The 24384-nt window shown below is 46.5% G+C and overlaps 6 protein-coding genes across 6 annotated transcripts; 4 read left to right on the top strand and 2 right to left on the bottom strand.

Annotated features, from left to right (window-relative positions):
- Positions 1–557: 557 nt before the first annotated feature.
- PGRI_000110 (protein kinase family protein) lies at positions 558–1685 on the top strand (the record flags this gene model as incomplete). The annotated part of the gene is made up of 2 exons (XM_040787724.1): positions 558–1021; positions 1070–1685. The coding sequence occupies 2 exons, from the start codon at positions 558–560 to the stop codon at positions 1683–1685; spliced, it is 1080 nt and encodes a 359-aa protein (XP_040651496.1).
- Positions 1686–2800: 1115 nt separating this feature from the next.
- On the top strand, positions 2801–3929 carry PGRI_000100 (uncharacterized protein; the record flags this gene model as incomplete). Its single annotated transcript, XM_040787723.1, has 3 exons — positions 2801–3455; positions 3509–3601; positions 3652–3929. 3 exons carry the CDS (start codon positions 2801–2803, stop codon positions 3927–3929), a joined length of 1026 nt encoding a protein of 341 aa, XP_040651495.1.
- Positions 3930–5676: 1747 nt separating this feature from the next.
- PGRI_000090 (ATP-binding protein) lies at positions 5677–8355 on the top strand (the record flags this gene model as incomplete). Its single annotated transcript, XM_040787722.1, has 8 exons — positions 5677–6101; positions 6160–6263; positions 6316–6434; positions 6483–7320; positions 7371–7557; positions 7612–7684; positions 7733–8152; positions 8206–8355. The coding sequence occupies 8 exons, from the start codon at positions 5677–5679 to the stop codon at positions 8353–8355; spliced, it is 2316 nt and encodes a 771-aa protein (XP_040651494.1).
- A 7433-nt stretch (positions 8356–15788) lies between these two features.
- PGRI_000080 (uncharacterized protein) lies at positions 15789–16185 on the top strand (the record flags this gene model as incomplete). Its single annotated transcript, XM_040787721.1, has 2 exons — positions 15789–15983; positions 16048–16185. The coding sequence occupies 2 exons, from the start codon at positions 15789–15791 to the stop codon at positions 16183–16185; spliced, it is 333 nt and encodes a 110-aa protein (XP_040651493.1).
- Positions 16186–16665: 480 nt separating this feature from the next.
- On the bottom strand, positions 16666–17463 carry PGRI_000070 (uncharacterized protein; the record flags this gene model as incomplete). Its single annotated transcript, XM_040787720.1, has 3 exons — positions 16666–16680; positions 16835–17199; positions 17265–17463. 3 exons carry the CDS (start codon positions 17461–17463, stop codon positions 16666–16668), a joined length of 579 nt encoding a protein of 192 aa, XP_040651492.1.
- Positions 17464–22129: 4666 nt separating this feature from the next.
- On the bottom strand, positions 22130–22735 carry PGRI_000060 (uncharacterized protein; the record flags this gene model as incomplete). Its single annotated transcript, XM_040787719.1, has 2 exons — positions 22130–22669; positions 22733–22735. The coding sequence occupies 2 exons, from the start codon at positions 22733–22735 to the stop codon at positions 22130–22132; spliced, it is 543 nt and encodes a 180-aa protein (XP_040651491.1).
- Between the last annotated feature and the right edge of the window lie 1649 nt (positions 22736–24384).

Below are 24384 nucleotides of genomic sequence, written 5' to 3'. Positions count from 1 at the left end.
AATCTACCCCTACGAGGTATGGCTTACCGTGGTCCGCGGAAAAAAGTTATTTATAGGTGAAGCTCAGGGAAGAACAGAATCTCGCGTAGGTGACGAAACTTTTTGCACAGAAATTCCCTGGAAGAAGCAAAGGGTCCATACAGGTGTACTGGAGCACGACGCTCAAGAAACAGCGGCGATCTTTGGCGGACGCCACGTAGAAAATGCCATCCTAATCGATACTTAGACTACCCCTTCGTTTTCTCTTGCAACTAAAACCACAACGTATGTAAGCGGCGGACTTGTGAATTGTTGGGACTATCTGGCCGCTACGCAGGTGGCGCCCTCGGGAGAATGGCCGGGCTCTGGATGGAGTCTTATGGACCATGTCAGGTATAGCTAATCGACAGGTTGGTCTGTGCATATAGTGGATATAGTATAGTGGGTTATTATTGGTCAATGACCATGCTTGCGTTGTTTGAGAAGTTTGCAAGACGCCTCGACCTTGGCTCGAGAGACACCGACCTCCTTTGTCTCTAGTTCCTCGTCGCAAAACTCCCTTCGGGCACATCTCCAACATGTTGACGAGCATTTGGAATCACGGTTTCGCCTTTTTCTCTGTTCTGCGATATCATCTGTATCATCTCGTTCTCTTCAAAGTACCTTCGCTCTTTAAACTTCGTCTCCCAAATCATGAGAAGCCAGATGATGTTGAGTGCTGTAGAAGCCCCGTCAATGGAAAACAACCTCCAGATATGGCGGACGATACATACGCAGCATCAGTCACGGAAGAACCAGATGCCATAAACATTGAAAAAGATGACCCGGTCCCGTACGAGCCTCTCGTCGGCGAAATCTTGGGCGAAGGCTCAACTTCCCGTATTGCACGCGTGGCGCCGGGTATCATCATCAAATATCCACGATTCTCTTGGTGGAATTCTAAGACAGTGGCAGATAAATGGTTCGTTCGAGACATGAAGCGGAGTTTTGAGGTGGAAGAACGACTTCTGCAAATCCTAGGACTACATCCAAGAATATTAGAGTCCGTTAGCCCCTAACTTCTTGTGGACAGTGATTGACTTCTTCCTAGGTTCAAGGGCGTCTCAGATGACCCATTTGGATTGTTATTTGTCGAAGCAAGCGATGGAAATCTACAGAACTACATCGACCAGCACTATGCTAGCATCGATATGTCTCTACGAATCAAATGGCGCATACAAGCCGCGGAGGCGATCCAATACATTCATCAGAAAGGTGTGATTCACTCTGATCTTCGGCCTGAGAACTTTTTATTACACACTGTCGCCGGAAACGAACTCGATCTTCTACTCTGTGACTTTGGGGGGTCAACAAATGGAGAAATAGATGGCCGGCATCTCCCCGACGCCGGATTTTTTAATCCTTGCCATCCGCCGGAATCGACGAAAAGCACGGACATTTTCAGTCTCGGGTCCATCTACTATACGATAATGACTGGCCATTGGCCCTACAGGTCCCCAGGCCCATTCAAGTCTCTGGAGGAGATGGAGAAATACCAAGAACTGGTTGACGATCTGTTTGCCTCCAAAAGGTACCCGCCGGTTGACGGACTGGCAGCTGGACCTGTGATACAACGATGCTGGACAGGAGAATACTCTGATCTGGGGGCACTCATTGAAGACCAGCGTTGGCAGTTTGAGAATGACACAATTTCAATGCACTCGTAAAGCATGCGGTTATACTGAGCCAAATACAATGCTATCTGAACTAGCGTGTCATAATCAATGCCCTTTCAATGCCGCTTCGAGATGAGCCCTTGACCCTCCACATATGGCCACTGCGCACAAACTCCTTCTCGTAAACCTCTCTGTCAACTCAAGCTCGAATTCCGATGCTGGTCGTGGGGCTGATCGACTATGGGTTCGGGCAGTCATATCTCTCGCATTTTCCCCTCTGTCTATGTGATGCCAGTGGGTTGGGAATGCGACCTGGGCACTTAGGGGTGCCAATATCCTTGCAAGGTATGAAGTTCATGTCTTCTTTGACCCTGCAACCGCATGTATAAATCTTGGTCGCGACGTTGACTTGGCACATACTTGGAAGCGTGAGCGATTGGCCGATGAATTACCGCTTGAATAACCCACCTTGGTAATTTCAAATAGTGAATTTGTGGGCACCCGAAAGATAGACAAATGGCATGGAGTATAGCAGAAGATGTTGGTTGTCGTACAGGCTCGAGATCAAAGATGTGATAATTGTTGAATGGATGGACAGAAAGACCTACACAAGCGACACAGAGGGAAATAGATCATTATTTGTAGACCCACGGATAGGCCCGACCGTCGACAGCACACACATTTATCTTCTCCTAGAAAGCACCATGCATTTGCTGTAGATGTTACTCAATTCCAATAGCTGGCCATACATAGTAGGCATAAGCCACGCCCCCCACCCGCTCTTGGACATTTCTGGGGGCTTGAACGCTCTTGGGACCCCTTTTCAAAACACTTGTACGCGTGTCCCATAGTAGATTGAATATCACTGCTCAGTCCCCCTGCATTGCATTTCCCGACTTTTAGGCGATGGATATTCGAGCTTGGTGAACGCGCATTGGTTGCAAAGTTTGGCCAGCAAATGCTACGCGCCCGGCCCATGCGCGTGACGAGGGGCAACTGCAGTCAGCCTGCATCGAAGCCTGTCGTTGGGTGCTATGATTTGGGTGGACTTTTGAAAAGTCCCAAGAAACAACCTATTTATAGTTCTCATCACTTACAAAAGCCAATAAATCCCGATGAAAAAGCGGATTTCTTTGCGGTTCTGCTTTGCCTACCTAATCAACAAAATGGGACCCCACCACACCAACGAGCAACCAACATCAGACCTCCAAACTGTCATCACCGGTCGCTTTAATAATTTCGCTTGTGAACTTACCGCAATGATTGAAAGCATTCAATTTGGAAGGCTTCAATTCACAGGTGATGAATACAAGGCTATGGAGACTGCGAGTCGAGATCTTGCGAAAATTGCAAACAACATCGCGGATGAAGTAAAAGCTTTGGGAAAGAGACGGAAAGCTGCTGTTGTTGCAGAAGGGCAAAAGCTGCTTTCTCAAGCAGAGTCTGCCAAGTTGGGAATGATGGCCAGCCAGAAACCGAAAAGTCTGGTCCTCTTCGTCAGAAACATGCAGCTGTTCTTCAACCCACCGGGGGAGTCAAAGCTGGATTCTCCGACAGTTCAAAAAAGAAAGCAATTGACCCGGGAACGCTGTGAAAGACTACGAGGTCTTGCCCCGGACAAAATAATTTTGTGGGCAGCAGCATTTGCTCCCAGCATTTGGGATTCAAATGTACTTCAGAAAAGTACATTTGACTTCGTCGTTGAATTTTTGGAGCCTGGCAATTCACTCTCCTGGCCCCCTCACATATACGGAATTTTGAATACACTAGTTACAGAGCAACCTCTTTGCCAATCGTCTGGTTTCAAAGAGTTTTTGACAGGTCAGTATATCAATCAACCCTTGCAGAGACGGCTGGCAGCTGACATAACCTAGCTGTACAAGAGAGTGTTGAAACAGGCCAAAAAGTCACGGGTTCATGTTCTCAAAAGGCACAGACACAGCAAACTGAGGTTCCCGACGTCGATGGTAACTGATCCTGCAATTTCCTTGATAAAGGGATGCTCATACTCAAACAGAAGGTGCCCAGGAAGTCATTGAAAGAGCATTTCTTGTTCCACCTACCAAATTAGACAAACTCTTGAAGCTCCATCCCCAATCAACAGCCCGCCACAGCATTATCCTCACTATCCCCATTGTCGACCGCGTGGCAACAGTTCTCATTTCTATACCGCGAGAAGATGCTATTCGATTTGGTTGGGAATCGTCGTTACCCGTTATTTTCAACGCAAGCCCCCAACCTACTTTCGTCCAATCAACCTCAGCTCGACTAACATTGCCTCAATTTGATGATTGACGGGTACAAGTCCCATCCACATCCCGGTTTTCCGAAGTGCTTCCCATTCGACTGCGCCTGTCAACCCGTCCTTGACCCTTATACAATCGAAGAATTTGGAGGCCGCCGGTGGGCGGAATAAAATCAAACGCTCTGTTGGCCAGCCGTCGAAGAGGCGTAGGGTATAAGGCGTCCAGCTGCTGTCAAGCTCCATTTTCGATTCATCGAAATCGTTTCCGAACTACGAGAGGAAAAAGGTCAGCTCGCTTTCTAAAGTAATAAAGTTTCAGTGAGAACGGACATGCTTAACAGCTTCCACAGAGAGTTTCATCTTATCGTTCGCGATATCTTCAGATATCGGCACATACGTGGCCGCCATAGCCAGTTGAAGTTGACCTCCTGGTTAAGCAAATGGTGAGTTGATGCCCCTTCACAAAATCGAGATCCAAGTCATTAATTCCAGAGCGAACTCACTTATGCACAGTATTAAAATCGTTTTGGCGTGCCTTTTTCTATCTTTGAGACACGTTTCGTGCTGACACGGTGGTTCCTGATGGCGAGTTTGATCGCTGAGTCGAAAGGGTATCGTAGTGGGTGGGCTGCACTCTTCTGAAATGTCACTGGCACTGACCTAAATGTTTCCTCTTATTCTGAGAGTGCTTCCTTCCATGTCGGGTCTAAGGGCGTAAATTAAAACGCAGCGTAGAGAAACAGGTATAAAAGTGAGGGGTGTCTCTTTAAAACCTCATCATGTGACTATGTGGGGTTTGCTGCGCCCAACGTTGCAGCGCCCAATTCCTGAGTCATGTATAGAACGCCAAAGTCACAGACCCAAAACTCGCCAAGAGATTTGAATAGAAGCGATATGAATTGACACGATATTATATGTGTTATGGCCTATAATACATGGTGGCATTATACATCCGTAATTCTGTCTTAGCATCGTGGGCTCTTGGCCATGGCGAGATCTAGTCATGTGTTTGCTTGTTAGCTTGTCCAAGCATTGCGTATCCATAATAGCACGAGGTTTTGGCAATCACTTCTCAATAAGGGGAAAGGGGAAGAAAAACGGGAAAAAAACCACTTGTTCAAACCACGCAAGTTAGGCGAATTTTCAAATGTACTTGAATTTAATTGTATTAAGCCAAATACTAGAGCCGATCCCAGATTCAATTGTCATGTTCCAGTGGCAGCGATTACGGCTGTATAAATACTAGCCATAAATTAGGTGAATTCACAATATCACCTAACTTTACCAAGCCAATCATAAGCTAATATCCCTTGAGTACAATACCCATTCGGATCTGCCATTTTTTCTTTATGAAATCGACTACAACATGGCAATACACACGTACAATAACAAATATGCGAAGTTGTGATGGGCATTGGAAGGCACGGACATCATATACTAGGTGTTGCTTTGCAAAGTGGCGTGGGGAAAACGCGGTTGTATGGTCACTCAAATCAGTATAGGATCTTCATGAAGTTATTACATGGGTAGATCTAGCCATGCTGGATGAGAGATAATTGGGGAGCTAATGTGGCAATCGCGTCCAGGCTCATGCACAGTACTGCATGAACTAATTTGCATGGAGATGAAGACGGGATGTAATGCCCGAAATGGAGTGAGACAGACATGGATTACCACAATTTAAACATATAAGAAGGCGCAACTCTCAGGCTCTCGTTGACCTTTTGTTTCATCATAGTCATTCCAGTCTTTTGCAATACTTCAAGCATACTACTCTTCATCGTTAAATCGCACAACATGGCATCTAGAAAGGCTTCTCCTCCCTGTCATTGGGGCTTGACGCCGCCCAATAGCCCCACGAATGGTTTGGCTAGGCCTCAAGCTACCGTGGAGGACCTGAAACAGCTCTATGAAGTCCTTGAAAAGGTATTGCACAACCTTGCCAACACGCAAACTGCAAACACTCCTGTCTTCCAGGATCATTCCCAACAAGGCCCGGACGTGGTTCACCTGAAGCAGTTGCTGGTGAAGCTCATCGATGATGAGTGTTGTTCAGCTGAGCCCTTGGCGGCGGCTATGCCTATTCAGTCCTGTTTTGCCAGCAATGAGCAGAAAGAGAACGCTGAGAATGATCTCGAAAGTCCGATCTGTACCACACCGGATGATTTCAAGTCGTTTGAGAAATGGGCATCAAAATCCCAATTCAAAACAGTTATGGAAACGTATGAGCCACCAGCCAACCACCCCTTCCACTTTTTCAGATAGCTGACACTGGTCTAGCTGGGACAAAGAAGCATGTAGATACACGATTGCCGAGCCAACGGAGACTAGCAATGACCTGGACGACTATACTAAGTATGCATTTGTTGTCCGTGAACGTGTCGGTACGTAACACCTTTGCATACCGGACCGAAAACCTACTAATAGTATGATCAGACCGGACGTCCAAGGAGAGAGTGTCATTCATAGACATCAAGTCGGAAGGCCTACGCGACATCCTGCGAGACGTGCTGCACGACATCAAGGCCGTTAGCCTGATGGAGATCAAGCCATCGGTAAATAAGACAGTATTATCATCAAGAAGCACGCTGACGTGGATTTAGATCGAGCAAAATTTCCTTTTCCATTTCCTCCCAGAGCTCGACAGATGTGCGGAGAACATGGATAGCAGTTCGGACCATGAGTCGGCACATGCGGAGCATCTCCTATTGCTCATCGACCACCTCAAGCACGCATATGCTTCTACTTTGCAGCGTCTTGAATCAATGTTGCAGCACGGTCATATTACATATGACCTTCTTTGGGCGCTTTTCAAGCCTGGTTGCCATGTTTATACCACATGCATTGGCACAAAAGAGCCGCGATGTGTCGTATTCGACGGGGGCGAAGAGATGACACAAAACGACGAGACGTGGTTGAATCTCGAGTGCCGATTCCTTGATTATGACGGAGTCAGGTTCGGCGAGGCCGGAATCTTTCTGCGAGTGGCCAAGTTCCGAGGATCAAAGCCGATCGAAACCCTTGAGGCCTTCCCTCTCCACCACCATTCAAATCACGAGCAAGTCCGGAAAGACCTAGTCGAAAGGGGTCAGAAATTTCGGGATTTGGCCGGCTTACACGATCGGCACTGTAAAGGCAGCGCATTCTTTATGAACAAGGGGAAGGCTATCAAAGTCAACATCAACAGTAGAGTGGCAGTGGACGCCGCATTCTTCCATGAAATGCAGCCAAACTACTCTCGACCATCACTCCGCGATATTGGGGTCAAGGATAAGGATGGAATTGCAGTCATTAACATTGGTGCAATGCTCATGGAGGACCGTGAGCGAGAAAAGGAGAAAATGCGAGGAAACGGTGTGGATGCACAAAAGCTGAGCGAGGCCGATTTACTGGTCGCCTGCCCAACAGTTTGCTGTTTCAGTTTCAAGGAGAAGATGTTCTGTATGTGACACGACTGACAATGGTTCGGTGTCCGGCTAACGTGATTCTAGTGGAGTGCGCAGTTAGTGCTCTTAGGGACGTGGATTGGTCACCTGAGTCGTTCGACTGCCTGAAGATCCCTTCAGAGACCAAGACCATCCTCTTGTCATTGGCGAAAACCCGCCTAGGAATGATACCAACGGTACCGTTCGACGACGTAATTGATGGAAAGGGCCAAGGATTCAACATTCTTCTGAAGTATGTCGGCAAAGCGTCTATGCTATCAAGTCTTCCCAACCTAACTTGTGCTAGTGGCCCACCGGGAGTCGGAAAGACTTTCACGGTCGAGGCAACCTCGGAGTATTTCAAGCTCCCCCTCTATTCGGTATGAACCATCCAGCTCGGCTGATTTTGGCGTCACTGATTTTTCCAGATATCTGCAGGCGAACTTGTTGTCAACCACGGAGATTCCAATGCGCTTGAGCAACAACTTGAAACAGTATTCAAAATCGCCAAACACTTTAATGCCGTGCTTCTCTTGGATGAGGCAGACGCGTTCATGGAGCAGCGTACATCATACCACGATACCCACAATCGCCTTGTGACCATTTTCCTCCGAAAGCTGGAATATTATCAAGGAATTCTTTTCTTGACTTCAAATCGGGGTATCCAGTTTGATGACGCGATTCTCAGCCGGATCCATTTGATAATTGAGTATGAGAATTTAACGAGAGAGTTTCGCAGAGATCTCTGGTCAACTTTTCTGTCCAAGGCATGTACGATGCAAGGACCTGCCATTGTTGAGGAGCACGACCTCCGACGATTGGAGTCTTTAGCTCTGAATGGACGAGAGGTGGGTGTCCGAGTGGTACTGAACATCTCACTTGCTGACCAATCATGAACCAGATCAAAAACGTCGCAGCAATTGCACACGCTCTCGCTGAGGCTGACGTCAAACAGGTGAACTACAAATACTTGAAGTTAGCCGCCGAATCAAATAAGAAATTTTCAAAGGAGTTTGGCAGAGAGAAGCCTGCTGATGGAATGTATGTCTAACAGCATACCTGGGAAAGTCATGTGGATAATCTCGTTCCTCGAGGTTGCCGAGCGGTTGGGCGCTTATCGCAATATTTTCGGTTAGTACAATACAGTCCATAATATCGGTCCTGAAGCTTCATAGTTGAATCATTTTCATGTGATTCATGGCATCACACAAAAGTCAAGTCCGAGAGCCAGAATTGGATGATCAATTCGTGATTGTCAACGCATATAGAATCATACATCACCAGAGACCATGGAGAGAACAGGCTTACCTTCTCTCGTTGTCCGGCTGTTCTGCCTAACACGCTACTGTATGCTCTAGGCCTTGAGGGTTAGACATCATGCAGTCATTATCCAACGGACCTCATCAACAAGTAAAGACGTACCTGCCCTATCCCTTGTCAGGAACAGGCTTGCTTGCTTAATGCTGATGGTCCCTGATTGAGTCATCAAGTCCTGAATACACATCGGCCATTTCGGGGATGATTAGCTCTTAAATATTGCATAAGATGCCTAGAGGAGGCGAGGTCTTACTATCCAGAACTGCGAACTCCAAACCGCGAACTCCAAACCGTGAAACTTCAAACCGCCGACACTCCCATTCTTGCTTAACTCTCTAGGCTAGCCGGCGACCCAATACCGTAGTTGGCAGTGCTATGGAGGTTGCGTATGGCTGGCGACTCCAGCCCACGAACCCGGCCTGCTTCTGTCGCTCTTCGGCCTGTCTTTGTTGCTCTTCGGCCTCTTTGCGTCTCTTTTCCGCCTGCAGAAAGAGAGCCTTGTAATCTGGGGAGTTGTTGTCGGCCATCGATCTGTCGGAGGGGGAGATAGCTTGAGACAGTCGCGACAGGTCTCGATTGGTGGATGCTTGATCCGGGAGGCTGGTGTCAGCCGATCACGGTTTCCGGTAGAAGTATTTCCCGGCAAATGACGCAAGGTTTCTATTGGTTAAATAACTAACTAACTAAATCTGTTTATAAGGCCAAAGGAGTGGGGACGAGAGACGTTGTGACTGAATTATTATTGTACCTCAATTAATACTCCGCCTCAGTCTGTGGCTCCATAAGCTTCACATCTCTGCATTAATGTAAATTACCACAGGTACATGCACCATCCTTTCTTTCTCCTCGATTTCGAGGAACGGCCGATGGAATTTTCAGCAGCCCACAATTCTTCGCTCTCCGCATCCATACATAACTTTGGGAAATCATTGTAAACGACTTTTTCAAAGCGGCCATAGTCTAGCTTGATTCTGCTTCCATTCGCTCTCTATAAAGCACAGCCCGACGTAGATGCTCTCTGAAGCTCTAGGCGTCCAGAAACTTAAATGGAACGGGGTTTACGCTCAACGGCTTGCAGCCAAGGCCAGTCTGATCTGCGTGGATGAAACTGGCGACTTGCTCACTATCTAAACATCCGTTTGACCGTAGAAGACAAGCTCCCCGCCCTTCTCCAATGCCAAGAGTTGAAGCCCGGCACCGCCGTTGCCCAATCCGTTGTAGCAATCCTCAGAATCACCAGAGTATGAGATAGATCCCCCGTTACACTTGGCGTTTTGGTAGACCTCAATGTGGTACTTATTTTCGGAACTAGAGTTCAGCATACATACCGGCAGTAGTAGCTGGTTTCGATCCATGCTGTACTGTAGGAATTGCAAATGAGAAGTTAATCAAGGTAAGGCTACTACATGAGTACACCGCTCATCCATCCATTTATTTCCATGTTCGCCAGGTGCTTTGGTCGCCTATTCCCAGAATAATCCTCTCCTCCATGTCCCCTTTTGCGTTTACCTGGTCCATGATCACCATTCCCCGACTGGCTAGTCGCGATAGATGACAATTCATCACTTTGACCAGACTACGGAAAGTTGACTGGACCACAAGATGCCGCGTGTGTCTCTGTTTCCTGGTGGCACCTTCCATCTTTGGTTTGTGGGGCCCCTGTTAGCAAAACGAATTTTGGAGCAGTCCTCGTCAATTATTCGTATAAGCATACTTTCTTCGATTTCAGGAGACTTGGCGGCCCGGGCTTTCCCCTTGCCCTTGCCTGGCGGTGAAGCAGGTACAGGCTCAGGGGACAAAATAAAGTTGGAACTTCGGCCATATTCCAATTGAGATGGCGTAAGGTCACAAGCCGAGTTTGTCAGTGCAGATTTGAAATTGTACTGTGGAACGTGAGAGCCTCCGTCACCAAAATTTCGGTGTACTCAAAGGCTCAGTGTCCCCATTAGAATCATCCTGCTCTGGTGTGTGGTGCTTCCCACGGTCGTGGTTGACATCTTCGTTTATAACGATAGGGCTGGCTTCCGAGCCCAATTTATCACCCGATACTCCTGTATTGATCATGGTGCCTGTTTTTTAGACAAAATAGGAGGAATCTAGCCCTAGCCGGTTAGCAAGTAATCTTCCCAGACAGAGTAATCCTTTCATACCATGAGCTTCTATCATAAATTTATCAAAGCCTTGTTAAATGAGCCGGTCGTGGTATTAGAGATTATATCGATGTATTTATATGCAAGAATTAGGGAACTGAGGCGGTCTGCGAGCAAGAGCCTTGAAGGGTTTAAGCTCCCAGGAGGTATGATCCGTTCCTGGGATTTGCGCGAGGTGTACAGACGCGCTCGAAATCACGTTGTTTTTTTACTCTGTCCAATTCTATCTTGAATATTACATAGCTCCATACCTTTTACGGTTGGTTTACCCCTGACCCATATTCTTGGCAGTATCCCAGTACGGTAATAGAAAGTGCCATGAAAATAGACATCGTATCATGGCTGTATGGACTGTTCTGAGAGACAAAATACTGGAAATTGATATGCGTATATACGTACCTGTATGTACTGGATTTTAGGCCGCAGCCGCGACTTGCCTAATTGGGGTCCGCTTTCTGAGAGCGCTCAGGGTCCTACTCACTGAGTATTGTACAGTATAGATCCTATGACCTCTTTGTTCCTTTCTCTTCTTTTCCTCCGAGGGTTACTACACACATCCCCCCCCCCAAATTATTAGCTACACGCCCATTTAAAGGATAAATACCGCATTTTCGATCTTCGAAGTCAGAGCGTATTGCACAGCCGTTAAATGGTTTTAATCTGTAGGCTATGGATACTACTGAAAGGATTCCGATTGTTGCTTCCCTAGGTTCTAGTCAGGCTTGGCTCTTTTTTAAAAACAGAGAAGTGAGTAGGGTTTTATAACTTGACGATTCTAGTAGACAGTAGGAATCATAAGTGAACGCTTAAAATGGAAAAAGAAAATACTAATGATTGCAGAACCATGATATCCGTGCAATTGTGAGGGCTTCTACAAGACAAGAGGTATTCGGTCTCCGATTGGGGGATAATTGACACGTGCGGTTTGGTCTACGCAGCAGTCAACAGGGCGGTGTTAGACCATGCACTTTGTTACTACTCTGTTTATACCTTACATTCGATCTATATTCTGTTATTACCCTGGATTCACCGACTGAACCGCCAACTATCTACAACCTGTTCTATTTACCAATGCTTCGGGATGATCTGGATCTACCTCAACGCCGCACTTGTCACCCGCCGAAAAGATACTTCTTGATCGTACCTCAATGTTTTATTGGGGTAGATGTATCAGCTATTCAAAGTTTCTAGTGCATAGAATCGAGTCAGTAGACTGCCCAGCTACGGTTCAACGGGATTTCCAGCAAACATGGCGGCAAGACAAGAGTAAAACTTAAACTGTGGATTCTAGCCGTTGGGCAGTGGTCAATTTGAAGCCAGTTTGACATTGCAAATTGCGAAGGCATGGCCACCCTTGGAATAGATACTATTAGATGCACCTCAGTAACTACACTTCGATCAGTTTGGGCCATGAAAAATTTAGCCATGCACCCAGCCGGGAAAGGAGACGCCGAGTGCGCTTCCTGCGGAGCCTTCGTTCTGGCTCTTGCCATGATTGTTTAATTGATGGCCGGCCGAAAAGCCCAAACGCTTGACCATCAGACACCTAACACCTTGTCTAGTGATTCTATATGAAGCTACACGCTGTGATTGTGCGAAGGTCGCTCTAGACAGGCTGGGAGAATAGAGAACGAGCCTAAGTTAACTTGTTCCTCACCCTCCATTCCAAGCTAGTGGCTTGATCTTTTTCGAAGATTTCTCCGCTCGTGATGAGGGCCAAAGCTCCCCAAACTATTCTCAGATCCAAGGTTCATTTCGCAGTCGGTGAGTGTACATGCAAGCCTGAACTGAAGTCGAAGGCTCGGGGTTTTGGTCCCAAATTCTGGACTTTGGGACCTTGCGCGTTTTCATCAGAGTTATATCCAGCAAACCGTGCAGGAGGAATATGGGTATTGCTCCCCGCTCTTTCCTCATGCTAATGAACACAGGTTATCAGATACAAACCAGTCCAAATCCCCAACGTCAGGGGATGGATTGAGTTACAAACTGATAATACTCCGTCGTCATCCCTGACACTGTGTTCCGGTTCCCCGAAAGCCTAGACCGTTGGACTGTGAGCTGGAGTGTATGGTTACTCTAGAGGTCCAAAAGATGACAGCAGGCAGAACCCGAACTAGAACTAAAACTACTAGCCTATTCAAGGGATCATCCTAAACGACTCACCTGTGATGACGAAGACTTATCCCTCAAAGTTGTTGTCACCTGTTCAAGTAAAGCCTCCATCTACGTGAAGTGGCGCAGAAGAATTAATCGAGGACCCTCCAATGTGTCAGAATCAGATCTGGATGCCCGATGAAAAGGAAGGTGGGATGTTGCCCTATACGTCATGTGAGAGTGTGACCGATCGGATTAGGGACCTCTAGGAATAACCTTTATCCGGGTTTCGGCAATCCCTCACCAATTTGACCGTTTTGCCACATGTCTCGATTTCCATCAAATTTTGGTTTCTGTCCTGAACCGGACTGTTTTGGTCACGTGATGATAACCGCATCTTCTAGACAATCTACCCCGCCGACATCCATTTCGAAAATATTTTCGTCGACAGGTGGTTATTCTCGGATATTTGCTCCTTTCGATTGTAAGCCGAATCAAAAATTTGCGGACATATACTCATATCATAAGCTGACTCTGACGATCGTTGTCACAGAATATCTCTTTGAGTGCGCGTAAGATTGAAAATTTTCGCGATCCAAATATCTTTCGCCACGCAATAACGCCCCACTCTTCTACCCAAGTCGGGCACTCTGATCCCTGAATGATATTGATTGCTTTCTTCCCTGTCCGACAAGCAATTCTTGATGTCTCATTTCTCAGATCCTTTATCAAAATTTGAATCAGGTATGAAGTTCCTCCCATGCTTCTGACATTGTTGTGGGCTATGTCAAACTTATCGCTCTGAGTTCGGTTAACAGGCATATCTATCTAAACGACATATTGTGCTTCCCTGTGTTGGGGCGGTACCGATGACGGAAATCGAAGACTTCGGCATACCCGTCAATGACATCTCTGACGACCCTATTAAGCTCGAAGCGAAAGCAAAACAGGAGGTAGATCATCAACGCTCATAGCCACTTGCAGCGGTCTTGACTGAGTATAATTCTAGACAGGACAAGATGTGGAGTTAGACTCGCAGTGGACCGACGTCGATAAGATACAGTTTTCGGAAAATGTGCGCGCCGTATTACTACGAAAGCAAAATAAACAAAACCAACCGGGTGGCGTTGCCAGAGTGGAAGGAGAGACCCCCAGATACATATTGACGGACAAAGTGAAAGGGATAGTACTTGTTGCTGCAAAACCAGGCGAAACGATCATATTATTAGGCCAACCCTCCGTTCGCTGTTTCCGTCGTCGGAGCTAATGAACCACAAACGAACTGACTCAAATCATATGCTAGTGTGAGGGAAAGCTGGATTTTCGCACTCCATCCCATATTAGAATCAATGTTGATGTCAATATATGGTAGTAATGGCCCGTACCACGGGATGATAAGCTGAACATATAGCAAACTCGGGCATCTCGATTGATAGTCTTGGAGGATGTCAACAAGGTTTGCGAATTGAAGAGGATTGGAAGAAGTTGATTGGTATTGCTGGACCCAAGTGACAAGCTGATCAATGCGAAGATCGAATATGGACCGGGGCAAGTGATTTTTGAGGATGTATATTTGCAAGCCTGGCATGTCATCTACACCAAATGCGACATTATCGTGTATCTGGCCAAGAGGTAAGATCTCTTCACTGTCTTCTATATCGTTAGCGCAACCTCGTAATAGTAGCACAAGAGCACGTACGTGATGGATCGCTTGGAATTGCTGAAGACGAACTACTTGGAGCGTGTCCCTCTGGATCTACCCGTTCAATCTGAGAAGAGACATTGGACGCACTCCCACAACGCAGCCGCTCTACAGAACGCTTGCGTTTCTTTTTTGGGGGATCTGTGATTATCAGCCGGGCTCCAAAGACAAAATGAACGATGGGAGTTATACTTGTAAGACAAGCAGGGCTGTCCAATAGGTTCTTCATTCCATGCTGCTCGTACACCTCCTGTGCTAAAAGCTTTAGGTCTTGGTTCCCCGGGTTCTGCTTGGTCCATAGCTGAAGTTCCGGGAAGACAATCTCCAGATCAAGCCGACATAGCTTGGTATAAGCATAGGATAACATGCAAAGTACGAGCATTGTTGGGCCAAGCTGAATGTTCACTTTTCGAAGAAACTTTCGCACTTTTATTATCCTATAATAGGATGCACTTGAAATGGACACAAGCGCAGTGTCGAGAAACAGCTTGCAATATGTCGCCACATTTTCACTTTGGTCATCATCCAGGCTACGGATACCTGACTCTAGAAGTTGATGCGTGGCTTGTATTCGCTTTAGAAAATTGTCTTCTAAAGACATCCCGGGAGAAGGGATGAGTGGAAAGACAGAGAGAAAGTGGGAGAGCAGATGAGAAACTGAGAGAACGGATGAAAAATTCAGAGGGCAAGATGAGAAATTGGGAGGGCAGATGAGAAATTGAGAGGCAGATGAACCCCTGGAGAGACACAGCATGTGACTAATGATGTGGTTCGAAGAAACTTGCTGCCACGTCAGTGTAAGACTGATTGGTTGGGGCTGTTAGGCTAGGCGGCGCTCAGACCCTTGGCAGTTGGGTTTTGTATATGGATGCAATACCAGTTTAACGGCCTTAGACCTGTGCGCGCATCTGATTTGTTAAGCTTAAGCGCTGTACTAAATTACTCAGCCCCAGTGGCCAATCCTGGTATAGCGACTCATTGGTGAGGGCTGATTGGAAAGCTACTGATCAAATTTTGAAGAGCAAAATAAACTGTACTTTTCCTCGAGGACGAACATATAAATATGGACGGTAACCAAGTCAAAGTATCAAGCACCACTAAAGCCAGGATAGCCATTATCGCAGAATAGCTATCCCCGGATCAAGTGAGTATTCAGGAGTATCATCTTCATTTTGCAATCGCTCACAAAAGTTCTCTCCGACCAGGGACCACCTAAACAATATGGGAAATCCCAAACTATACGTTGTGTTTTATCGCCCTCGCTACGGCAATTACCATCATTGGGCTTTGTACGTCGATGATGAAGACGTGCCAATGATCTTTGAAGTCATTGGACAACATCCGAATTTCATGCGCAATGTTGTGAAGGCCAAGGCTGAAAAGTCTAAGAGCTTTCTAGGCAAGGAATACGTTGGGGTCATCAGCAAAGCCGACATAGAGAATCAAAAACGTTGCGTCAACGGTTCCTGTGGACAACGAGACGGTGGAATGGGACTGCCAGGACTACGTGCTTGAGATCCTTGATAAGCTGGAGGATGAGTTTGTTCTGGAGGAGGACGATGAAGATTATCGTGAAGCGCGAAGAGTTTTGAAGGAGAAAAAGGGTGCAATTATCTGAGTCTCATTGTACGGATAGCTACTTTCAACGATGCGCCTGCTCATACAACTCTAGTTTCTCTGACTCGATCAAGAAGCCACCATTGAGCGTAAAGATTTGGAGAGACACATTCTGGCAGATATAAAAACCAGTCATCATCCTCGTACGGGCCGAGGCAGTTTGTACACCGGACAGATTCATAATAGTCAGGGTAGAAGCCGCTATATTCCCAGTCAAGTATTCCAGAAATCATGTACTTGTTGCCGACCAATTCAACCATGATATTGTCCGGCCTTATGTCTCCGTGTGTGAAAACGATGCGAGGGCCCGAACAGTTTGTGAACGATGGTGATAATTGACGAAGAAATTTGACGAACACATTGCCGCCTGGATGCGAGCTCGAGAACAAGAATGTTTCGAAATCTTCAAGGCTAAGTATAGGGGTCTCGCTCATTCGAACATGCCTCCTGAGATCTCTACAGCCTTCGCCCGCGACTCCTCCTAGAGGAGTCCCTTCTGTAAAAGGAAGCGTTCTCAAATCTGCCAGTATCGTGCTGAGTTGGTTGCTGAGAGAGGATTTTTGACAAGAGTCAAGTGTGTGCCAGACTTCCCCGAGCGGCGCAGATCGCATGTGAGTCATGAATATCAAAGAAATTCCACTCATACGCACTAAACCAAGAGGCTTTGGTGCTGGAATATCTGGCTTATGACGGTCAAGATATTGTAAAGTGGTGTATTCAGTATAGTGCTCCATGTTGCGAACCGCTTTGACAACAATTTCTGCGGAGCATTTGAACACTCCTTTCTGGCGAGCGAAGGGAGCTTTCCAAAGGATTTCACTGCTCTGTAGGACTTCAATCAGCCTTTGAGAGAGTCCGACCGGCAAATCCTCCCATGTTAGTGACACCGACTCGAGTAATTTTGCAACCCTATCCGAAAGAGGAAAGATAATTTCAACCGGGTCTGATGGGCAAAGGGATCGTCGGATGTCTTCATCGGCTTTGGAAAGACCTTGAGGATTATACTTGGTTTTCTCTGGCACATAATGATGTTAGCTATGCAAACGAGGAGCGACTGGATTCTGGTATTGTGGTGCTTACTCGGTGGGTTTTCGATAGGTTTTCTCATTTCCATGAGACGTTGCGGATATTCTGCGGGAAATTGCTCGGCCAAGTTGGTCTCTGGATCTTTCGTGACAGCGGCCTGTAACTTTTTCAATACATGGGTATTGAACCTCGCAGCTTTGGACTTGCTGGCAAGTTGAGCGCCCTCTGAGTCGAATCCCCTCTTTTCTGTCATCTTGTAAGACGGCAATTGAGATCTCACGATCAAAAAAATAGAATATAAGCCAGAACGGACAATAAAGGCAACAATCAAGGACTTGTGGCGAAATTAAATTCGAGGACGCGTGAGAAAAATGAAGGACACATGAGAAAAAGAGAGGACACGTGAGAAAGATGAAGGACACGTGAGAAAAAGAGAGGACACGTGAGAAAAATGAAGGACACGTGAGAAAAAGAGAGGACGCGTGAGAAAAATGAAGGACACGTGAGAAAGTAGGAGGATACTTTGAGAATTATCGCTCTGGCATACAATTGTTGCTACGTTTCAGACTTGATTTGTCAAAACTAACGACCCCATACCCCTGTCACACCCAATGAATTGCGCGGCAGCATCGCCAATTGGTTCTCTGGCCACTAGATACCCATATCGATTAAGCCCGCATATGCAAGGCCAGGGAAGCGAAATGGACTCAAAATACGTAGATGGAGTATGAAACTAGTGCTTTCGTAAGGTCGATTCATGACCGCATGTTCGTGCTTGAAATATGGTGCTTGGCTGCTGCAAGTAGCTTGAGCTCTACAATTAATGGCAGATAAAGTCGAGAGGTTTTGATATCTCACAATGACGAGACTATGATCTGTTTGTGCATACTAAACGTTCTTTACCTGGTCATGATGGAAAATTCAACCTACTATGCAATGAACGGCGGATTGGGTCAGCTTTTTCGGAAATTGTTGTATGATCATCTTCAAGATGAGCGGCCTAAGGCAACTGATATGGGTCGTCTCTTCCACAGTACTCACAGGAAGGCCTTCAAGGTTTGGATGCATCTTTGATAAAGACTGCAACATAATAACCGTTGATCCAGAAGTGGTGTATCAGTGTTCGGCACCGCATCGTGGAACTTCCGTCAAATTGATATCTGCAGAAGAACTGGACGAGCTTGCAGTGTCCCGGAACTGTTGCATTCAGTCATCTTCCAATCCATGGCTCTAACGTATAATAAATAGAAACAACCATCTAGTTCGGACTTCAATGTCGGTAATCTGCGCATACGCATACTTGGACAACTGGTAGATAGCAGAAGTACCAATGTTTACCATATGCAGCGCGAAATCAGGAAAACGGAGAAGATCCCGGGCAGAGAGGATCTGATACAGGTGTTGTGGTTTGAGCACTACTGGGCCTCGCAGACAGAGCTGATTAAATCTTCGATTGGACGTGATCTCCTGCAAGCCGGGGCCTCCAAAGGAGTTAGCGAGCCCTTGCTTGTAGAGATTATTCCTGATTCGCCCAGCTTCTCCATAACCTAGATAGTGCCATCATGCAGACAATTTGAATCATATGGCCGATGAATCAGAGCGGCTCTAGAACCTGTGTTGGAAGGATAATTAAGCCAAGGGCCACGTCGGTCGAGGCTGAAGGCCTTAGTATTATGATCTTGATTAAATTCTGCTTGCGTCCCCACCGCTAGTTCTATCCAGCAATTGCATCTAGTAGACTTTGGGTCTGTGATGCGTTGGCGAGCCGGTTCTCACCTATAAAGACTAAGACTTCGTCAAACTGACAACCTTCTGTTTCCTGTTCGGAACAAACTAGCTTCATTTATTAGCTTCTATTCACTTTGCTTCAAGATGCCTGACGTGGAAAGCCGGCTCGCAATCTTGATGCAGGCTCTTGTAAAAACGGGCTTGAGCTATATCTGTCCGCGATGTTTTAAGCTCTTTTCAGATCCAAATGCTTGCTACAGTCATTGTCGAAAGGAAGGGGATGAAGGGGATGATATCCACAAAGGTCTTGGTCTGATCACGAAGAAAGATTTTCCGGAATTCCTTCGATGCTATCGGGTTGCTATTGGATTCCAGATAAAAGAAAGAGCTCTTCCCTTGGGAGAGGGCCCAGGACGCCGCCCATACGCCGAATGTTTCTCTGTTGAGTTTGTACTTGACAATTGTGGTCAGTCTTTCCACCCAAACGCAAGCCCTATGTGTCGAGACTGACGATAAAACAGTCGCAAAAAGAGAAATAATCGACGCAATGCGGTTGGCCGTGATTAAGATCTAAATCAACATCCCATTGGGTTAGATAAATTCATGGTAGTGCGTTGCAGAGGAAACTCGTCGACCGACGGCAAACTAACATCGCAATTTAGATACCGACAGAAAGCTTTCAATTTGACCCCCTCATCCAACGGCAGTTTTTGACAGCTGGGGGGAGGAGAAGAGCAAAGGAAATGGGAGTGGCGAAAAACCAGTTGAAAGCGTGGTATAAGATTCAGTGATTTGAAGTTGGATTGGACAGGCAATTGTATATATACCCGTCTTTATTAATTCCCATTGACTAGTATGATGCGGATAGGCCAAGAGATGGTCAAACCTAGGTATACAAGAACCCGTCGCCTATGATCACGTGTCGTTCTAATAGCCGTAATAGTCCCCTCAATCTTTCCTTGAAGTTTGCCAATGTGTCCGGTTCACACATTTTCGTGTAGCTGAGGTGGATGGATCGGCACACTGTGTCAAATTGCTCGTCAAAGTTGGCGAAGAATTGAAGAAGCCCCTGGGGTAGAGGCACCATTTTCGAGCTAAAATGCCAGGCGAGAAGGGAAAGCATAGCCAAATCACAATCAGCGAGTTCACCTGCCATACGGTGGGCATAGTTCCTCAGCCGTCTGTTCTTGGCCAAGGCTCTGCGTTTTCCCCAGGGCAAGTAGCGATACTTTCTGAGTGCCTGGCAGGAGGATATCAAGAATGTGGTCCTGTCATTGAGCTTGTGCTGTCGTTTGATTGCGCGCTTGAGGTATTTCGAGCCCAGAAACCACACTTGTTGAACAATTAAAGTCGTTTCGGCGGCTCGGAAACTGGTTCTTGGGAAAGGAAACTTCATAGTTTAGCATATCACTGCATATAATCCAGAATTGATTGTCTTACATAAAATTTTTCCACTAGCGACATGACAGCAGGTGCTTGGGATTCTGTTGGAATACTGGAGCATGGTTCCGGTGTAAGATGGGCTGGTCCAGTATTTGTGTTATGCTCGAGATGCTCCCGGGTCCCTTGATCCAGATTCCGGACGAATAAGAAGAGGTTATTTCCTGGATGCGACATTGGCCTTCTAATAGTAGTATCACCATACCACAGACGCTAACAGGAGGCTTTCCCGGCCTATTAAAAGCAAGTATTTTGGCCCACTCCCAAATACAAAACCTTTCTAAAAGTTGGAATTTCCGTTTTACTGAAAAATAATGTAAACTTAGCGCCATTGGGCAGCCGGAATACTTCTAGCCCTTCATAACATGTGTTATCTGCGTCCGCCTGAAGAGGATCGATGCTAGTTCAGGGCCACTGTGGAGATCAATTATATGCAGCTCTCATTGGATAACTGACTGAGTGCCCGAGAACTCTCAATGGCTGCATGCCGATCTCACTTATAGGGATAATTTTCTCCATTGCATTTTTTTTTGCCCCATTTCGAATTACCAAGAAATGACCTTTCGTACTTGGTCCCTGCACATGGGGGTTCTCGGAGTGCCCGAGTGCATTGCTTAGAAAGGATGTTTTATTTGTGCCAGGGCGTTTCCCAAACTCCAGCTCTTCAACTCCCTCGTACAGTACCATCCATTGCATACATTGCATCCCTTTCAGTCACCCGCAATGGACTTTCGACCACTCTTCCAACATTTTTCTCATAGTGAGTAAACTTATCATCCTGTCAACTTCGATACTGATAGGCCTGAAGCCATAGTCTTGAATGACCCAAGAGGGTATTCTATGACACCTTGCCTCAGTATTCTGGCAGCATGTAGAGAGAGATATGGTCAGCTTGGAACCGACGCACTCTCACCTGCCTACATTTACCTGGTCATGATCGAAAATTCGACCTACTATACAATGAACGGAGAATTGGGTCAGCTTTTTCGGCGATTATTGTATGATCATCTTCAAGAAGAGTGGCTCAAAGAAACTGATATGGGTCGTTTCATTCATGTTACTCTAGCGGTCAAAAGAGAAGTGCTTATTCGGTGTGATATATTTTATGACATGCGCGGCTATACCTCAGTAGCCGGGAATGTGGAGGGGACTGTCCTCGCCGAAAGAGCCATTCTGGAGACGTTTCAGCCTATCTTCGACTCTGATCTGGCTATCGGAGCGTGGGTGATTGAGTTCTCTTTTTCCGACTTCCGGCCGAGGGTCTCTCGGATAGGTTCACTTGAGGATTTGTGTTCGATATTTCGCCCTCTATGTTAAATTTTGTCCTCGATTGACAGGACATTTAAGAGTTGATATACATGGATTTGAGCGTGATCACAGCATAGATGCGAGCTTTTGTATAGAGGCATGATCTTTATTAGCTGCATGCTTGAAGTTCTGGAGACAGCTAATATAGCACACCTACACCACCCATGTGTACTTGCTTTCTCCAGTTGTTAGTGTCAGTATACGAGTTAACTTTCTAATGTCTTTATAATCAGAGTTAGGTATGAAGCAAGCCTTGGTTATGTATTAGCAGTGATCCTAATGCATGTGTTTGTTCGGATCGGGCAAGGTCAAGCAATGGAGAAGGAGAATGGAGAATGACATTATTGAGGTAATAGGGTGAGATTTGCTATGGTGGCTAACGTAGAGCAGCATTAGGTGTATTTTCATACTGGTAAGAACGAAAGGAATACTCCATTGAGCAGCTATTGACAGATTGCTGCAACGATGATAACATAATCCGACGATTTAAATATACAAGACCATTTCCCCTCAAACACATAATGTTCCACAAGCCCTAGGAGCCTGATAACCCTTCTCTTGAAGCTCTTTGCAGACTCCGATTCGGCCATTGTCGTGTATCGGCGATGAATGTCAGTGCAAACATCTTCGAAGATTTTCGAAGGCTCGTCGAAGAATAGAAGAAGCTGACGGGGAAGAGGCACACTAAAATCTGCGTTGAAATGCCAGGTGAGAAGTGCGAATATTTTCAGAGAGTCGTCGGTGAGGTCTTCCACCATGGCTTGCACAAGCCGATTCAAAATGCTGTTCTGGGCTAAACGTTTCCGTCCCTTCCTGTATCCATTCTTCCTGAGATGCTGGCAGGCTACCACTAGCGATGCAATCTCAGGATCGAGATCGTGTTGCCATTCAACTGCATTTGCCAGGTCTGGGGTCCCCAGCGACCAGATTTGCAACGCTTTTAATGATGTTTGGGCTGATATCTTGAGGTCGGCTTCGGAAATCTGTACAATCAATCTTAATAATCAATCTTAGTACGGGAACAGAACAAAGCCATTTGCCCTTACCATGGTTTCCGTGATAAAGGCAGACGGTGGAGGACTGGGCAGGTGTATGCACAATCGAAGGGACAAACCACTTGCATGGGGATCTCCCATGTATATTAGGGTTTTGGAGTGGGTGTGATATACCTCGGCGCACGGACGCGAATATTACAATACCTTTCAATTAAATGGTAATTTTCATTTTTTGACTGCGCTTGTAATAAGACGAACGTGCCCTACTTAGTTTTAGTAGTTCATGAATGCTCCATACTCGACGTAGCGAAGTGTCCTAGCAGCCAATCCCACCTATTCCTTGTGTAAACATCCTTGTAATAACGCCCCTTGCCTTCTTTGCGAATTTTTACCAGCTACTCTCATGGGATTTACAAATTAATAAGTGACCCAGAACGAGCTAGCCCTCAGTAGGCAAGCATCACAAGTTTCCCCGCCCAACACCGCGGAGCATGAAAGGCTCTCATAAGCAAGGGAGCGGGGGTTCCCCTTTACATCGTATATAACCCCCATCGCCGCTTGATCTTCGGCCAGATAAGACCGACTCGCTTTATTCCTAGTTGCCCCCGAATCATCCCAACTTCAATTCTTTGGACCATGGCGATTAACAATGGCCACTGGCTTCCCTGCCTGGATCCACAACCTTTCAACTCCCTTGCCCCTGGACCAAGTCCCCCGTCATATCCGCTTAGTAGGAGTATCATTAAACATCCCTTCGGGACAGGTATGTCCAGCACTGTCTGGGTCCAAGTTCCTCAAACCCAAGTTACAATGATATAAATGATGCTAATTTGCAATAAGAAAGGGGTATGGTTGAACAATCTTATGTTCAGGCCAACTGCTTTGAACCACAGCCAGCCTCGCCCCAGGCGGAAGCACATGTCGGTTTTCATTCTCATGGCAAAGCAATAATTTCCCAGAACATAGACGAATACGCCCTCATCAACCATACCTTTGGGTTCCATGGCCAGGAAGCAAATATGCAGAAGTCATACAAGAAGGTGGCCATACCAAGCCAAGCTGTGCACCAGAGCTTGAAGTGAGGAAATATTATTATTTTCCGTGATGAATATTTATGCTGATATATGAGTTTGTGTAGGACACAAAAGCATAATGGTCCCAACAGTTATGTGCCCCTTCAATTCAGCAGCCTCCCCGCGAACGACAATACGGCGCGAGGGCTTTTATCAACTAAGAGCCCGCTGCCTTCTACTCATTGCCAAAGAATCTTTCCCGTTGAGTCTGACTTCTCATTGATTGACCAATTTGTGTCTAGAAACAATCCAGCCCTGGAAAACATACTGTCAAATCTCAAGCGTTGCGACGCAGCTCTCCTGGAGAGCTTCTATCGATCTGCCTTCGAAGGGTTGGGCCCGGACACATGTGAAGCTATTTTGCATCTATGAATGAGAGCTTTGAGCCCAAAGGCCTTGGTTGGGATCCAAAACACATATTCGAGGGAACTGACGTATCCTGGTTTGTGCTTCCAAAAACCCATTACCCTTACCCGGACTGACCATTGAAGATACACGAGAGGTTCTCTGTCATATATTGCGCGTATGCCCTGGAGAGGAAATCCCTTTTAAACGGCTTCTGGAGACACTACGCTTGGTTAGTATCGAAGGCAAGAAAAGAGTGGAGGTTGAAACGCGTTTACTCCTGCG

Source organism: Penicillium griseofulvum (genome assembly GCF_001561935.1).
Source record: "Penicillium griseofulvum strain PG3 chromosome Unknown contig_79, whole genome shotgun sequence".
NCBI classification, from domain to species: Eukaryota; Fungi; Ascomycota; class Eurotiomycetes; order Eurotiales; family Aspergillaceae; genus Penicillium; species Penicillium griseofulvum.
The sequence above is the reverse complement of the archived record's forward strand: the minus strand, read 5'-3'. Positions and strand labels throughout refer to the sequence as shown.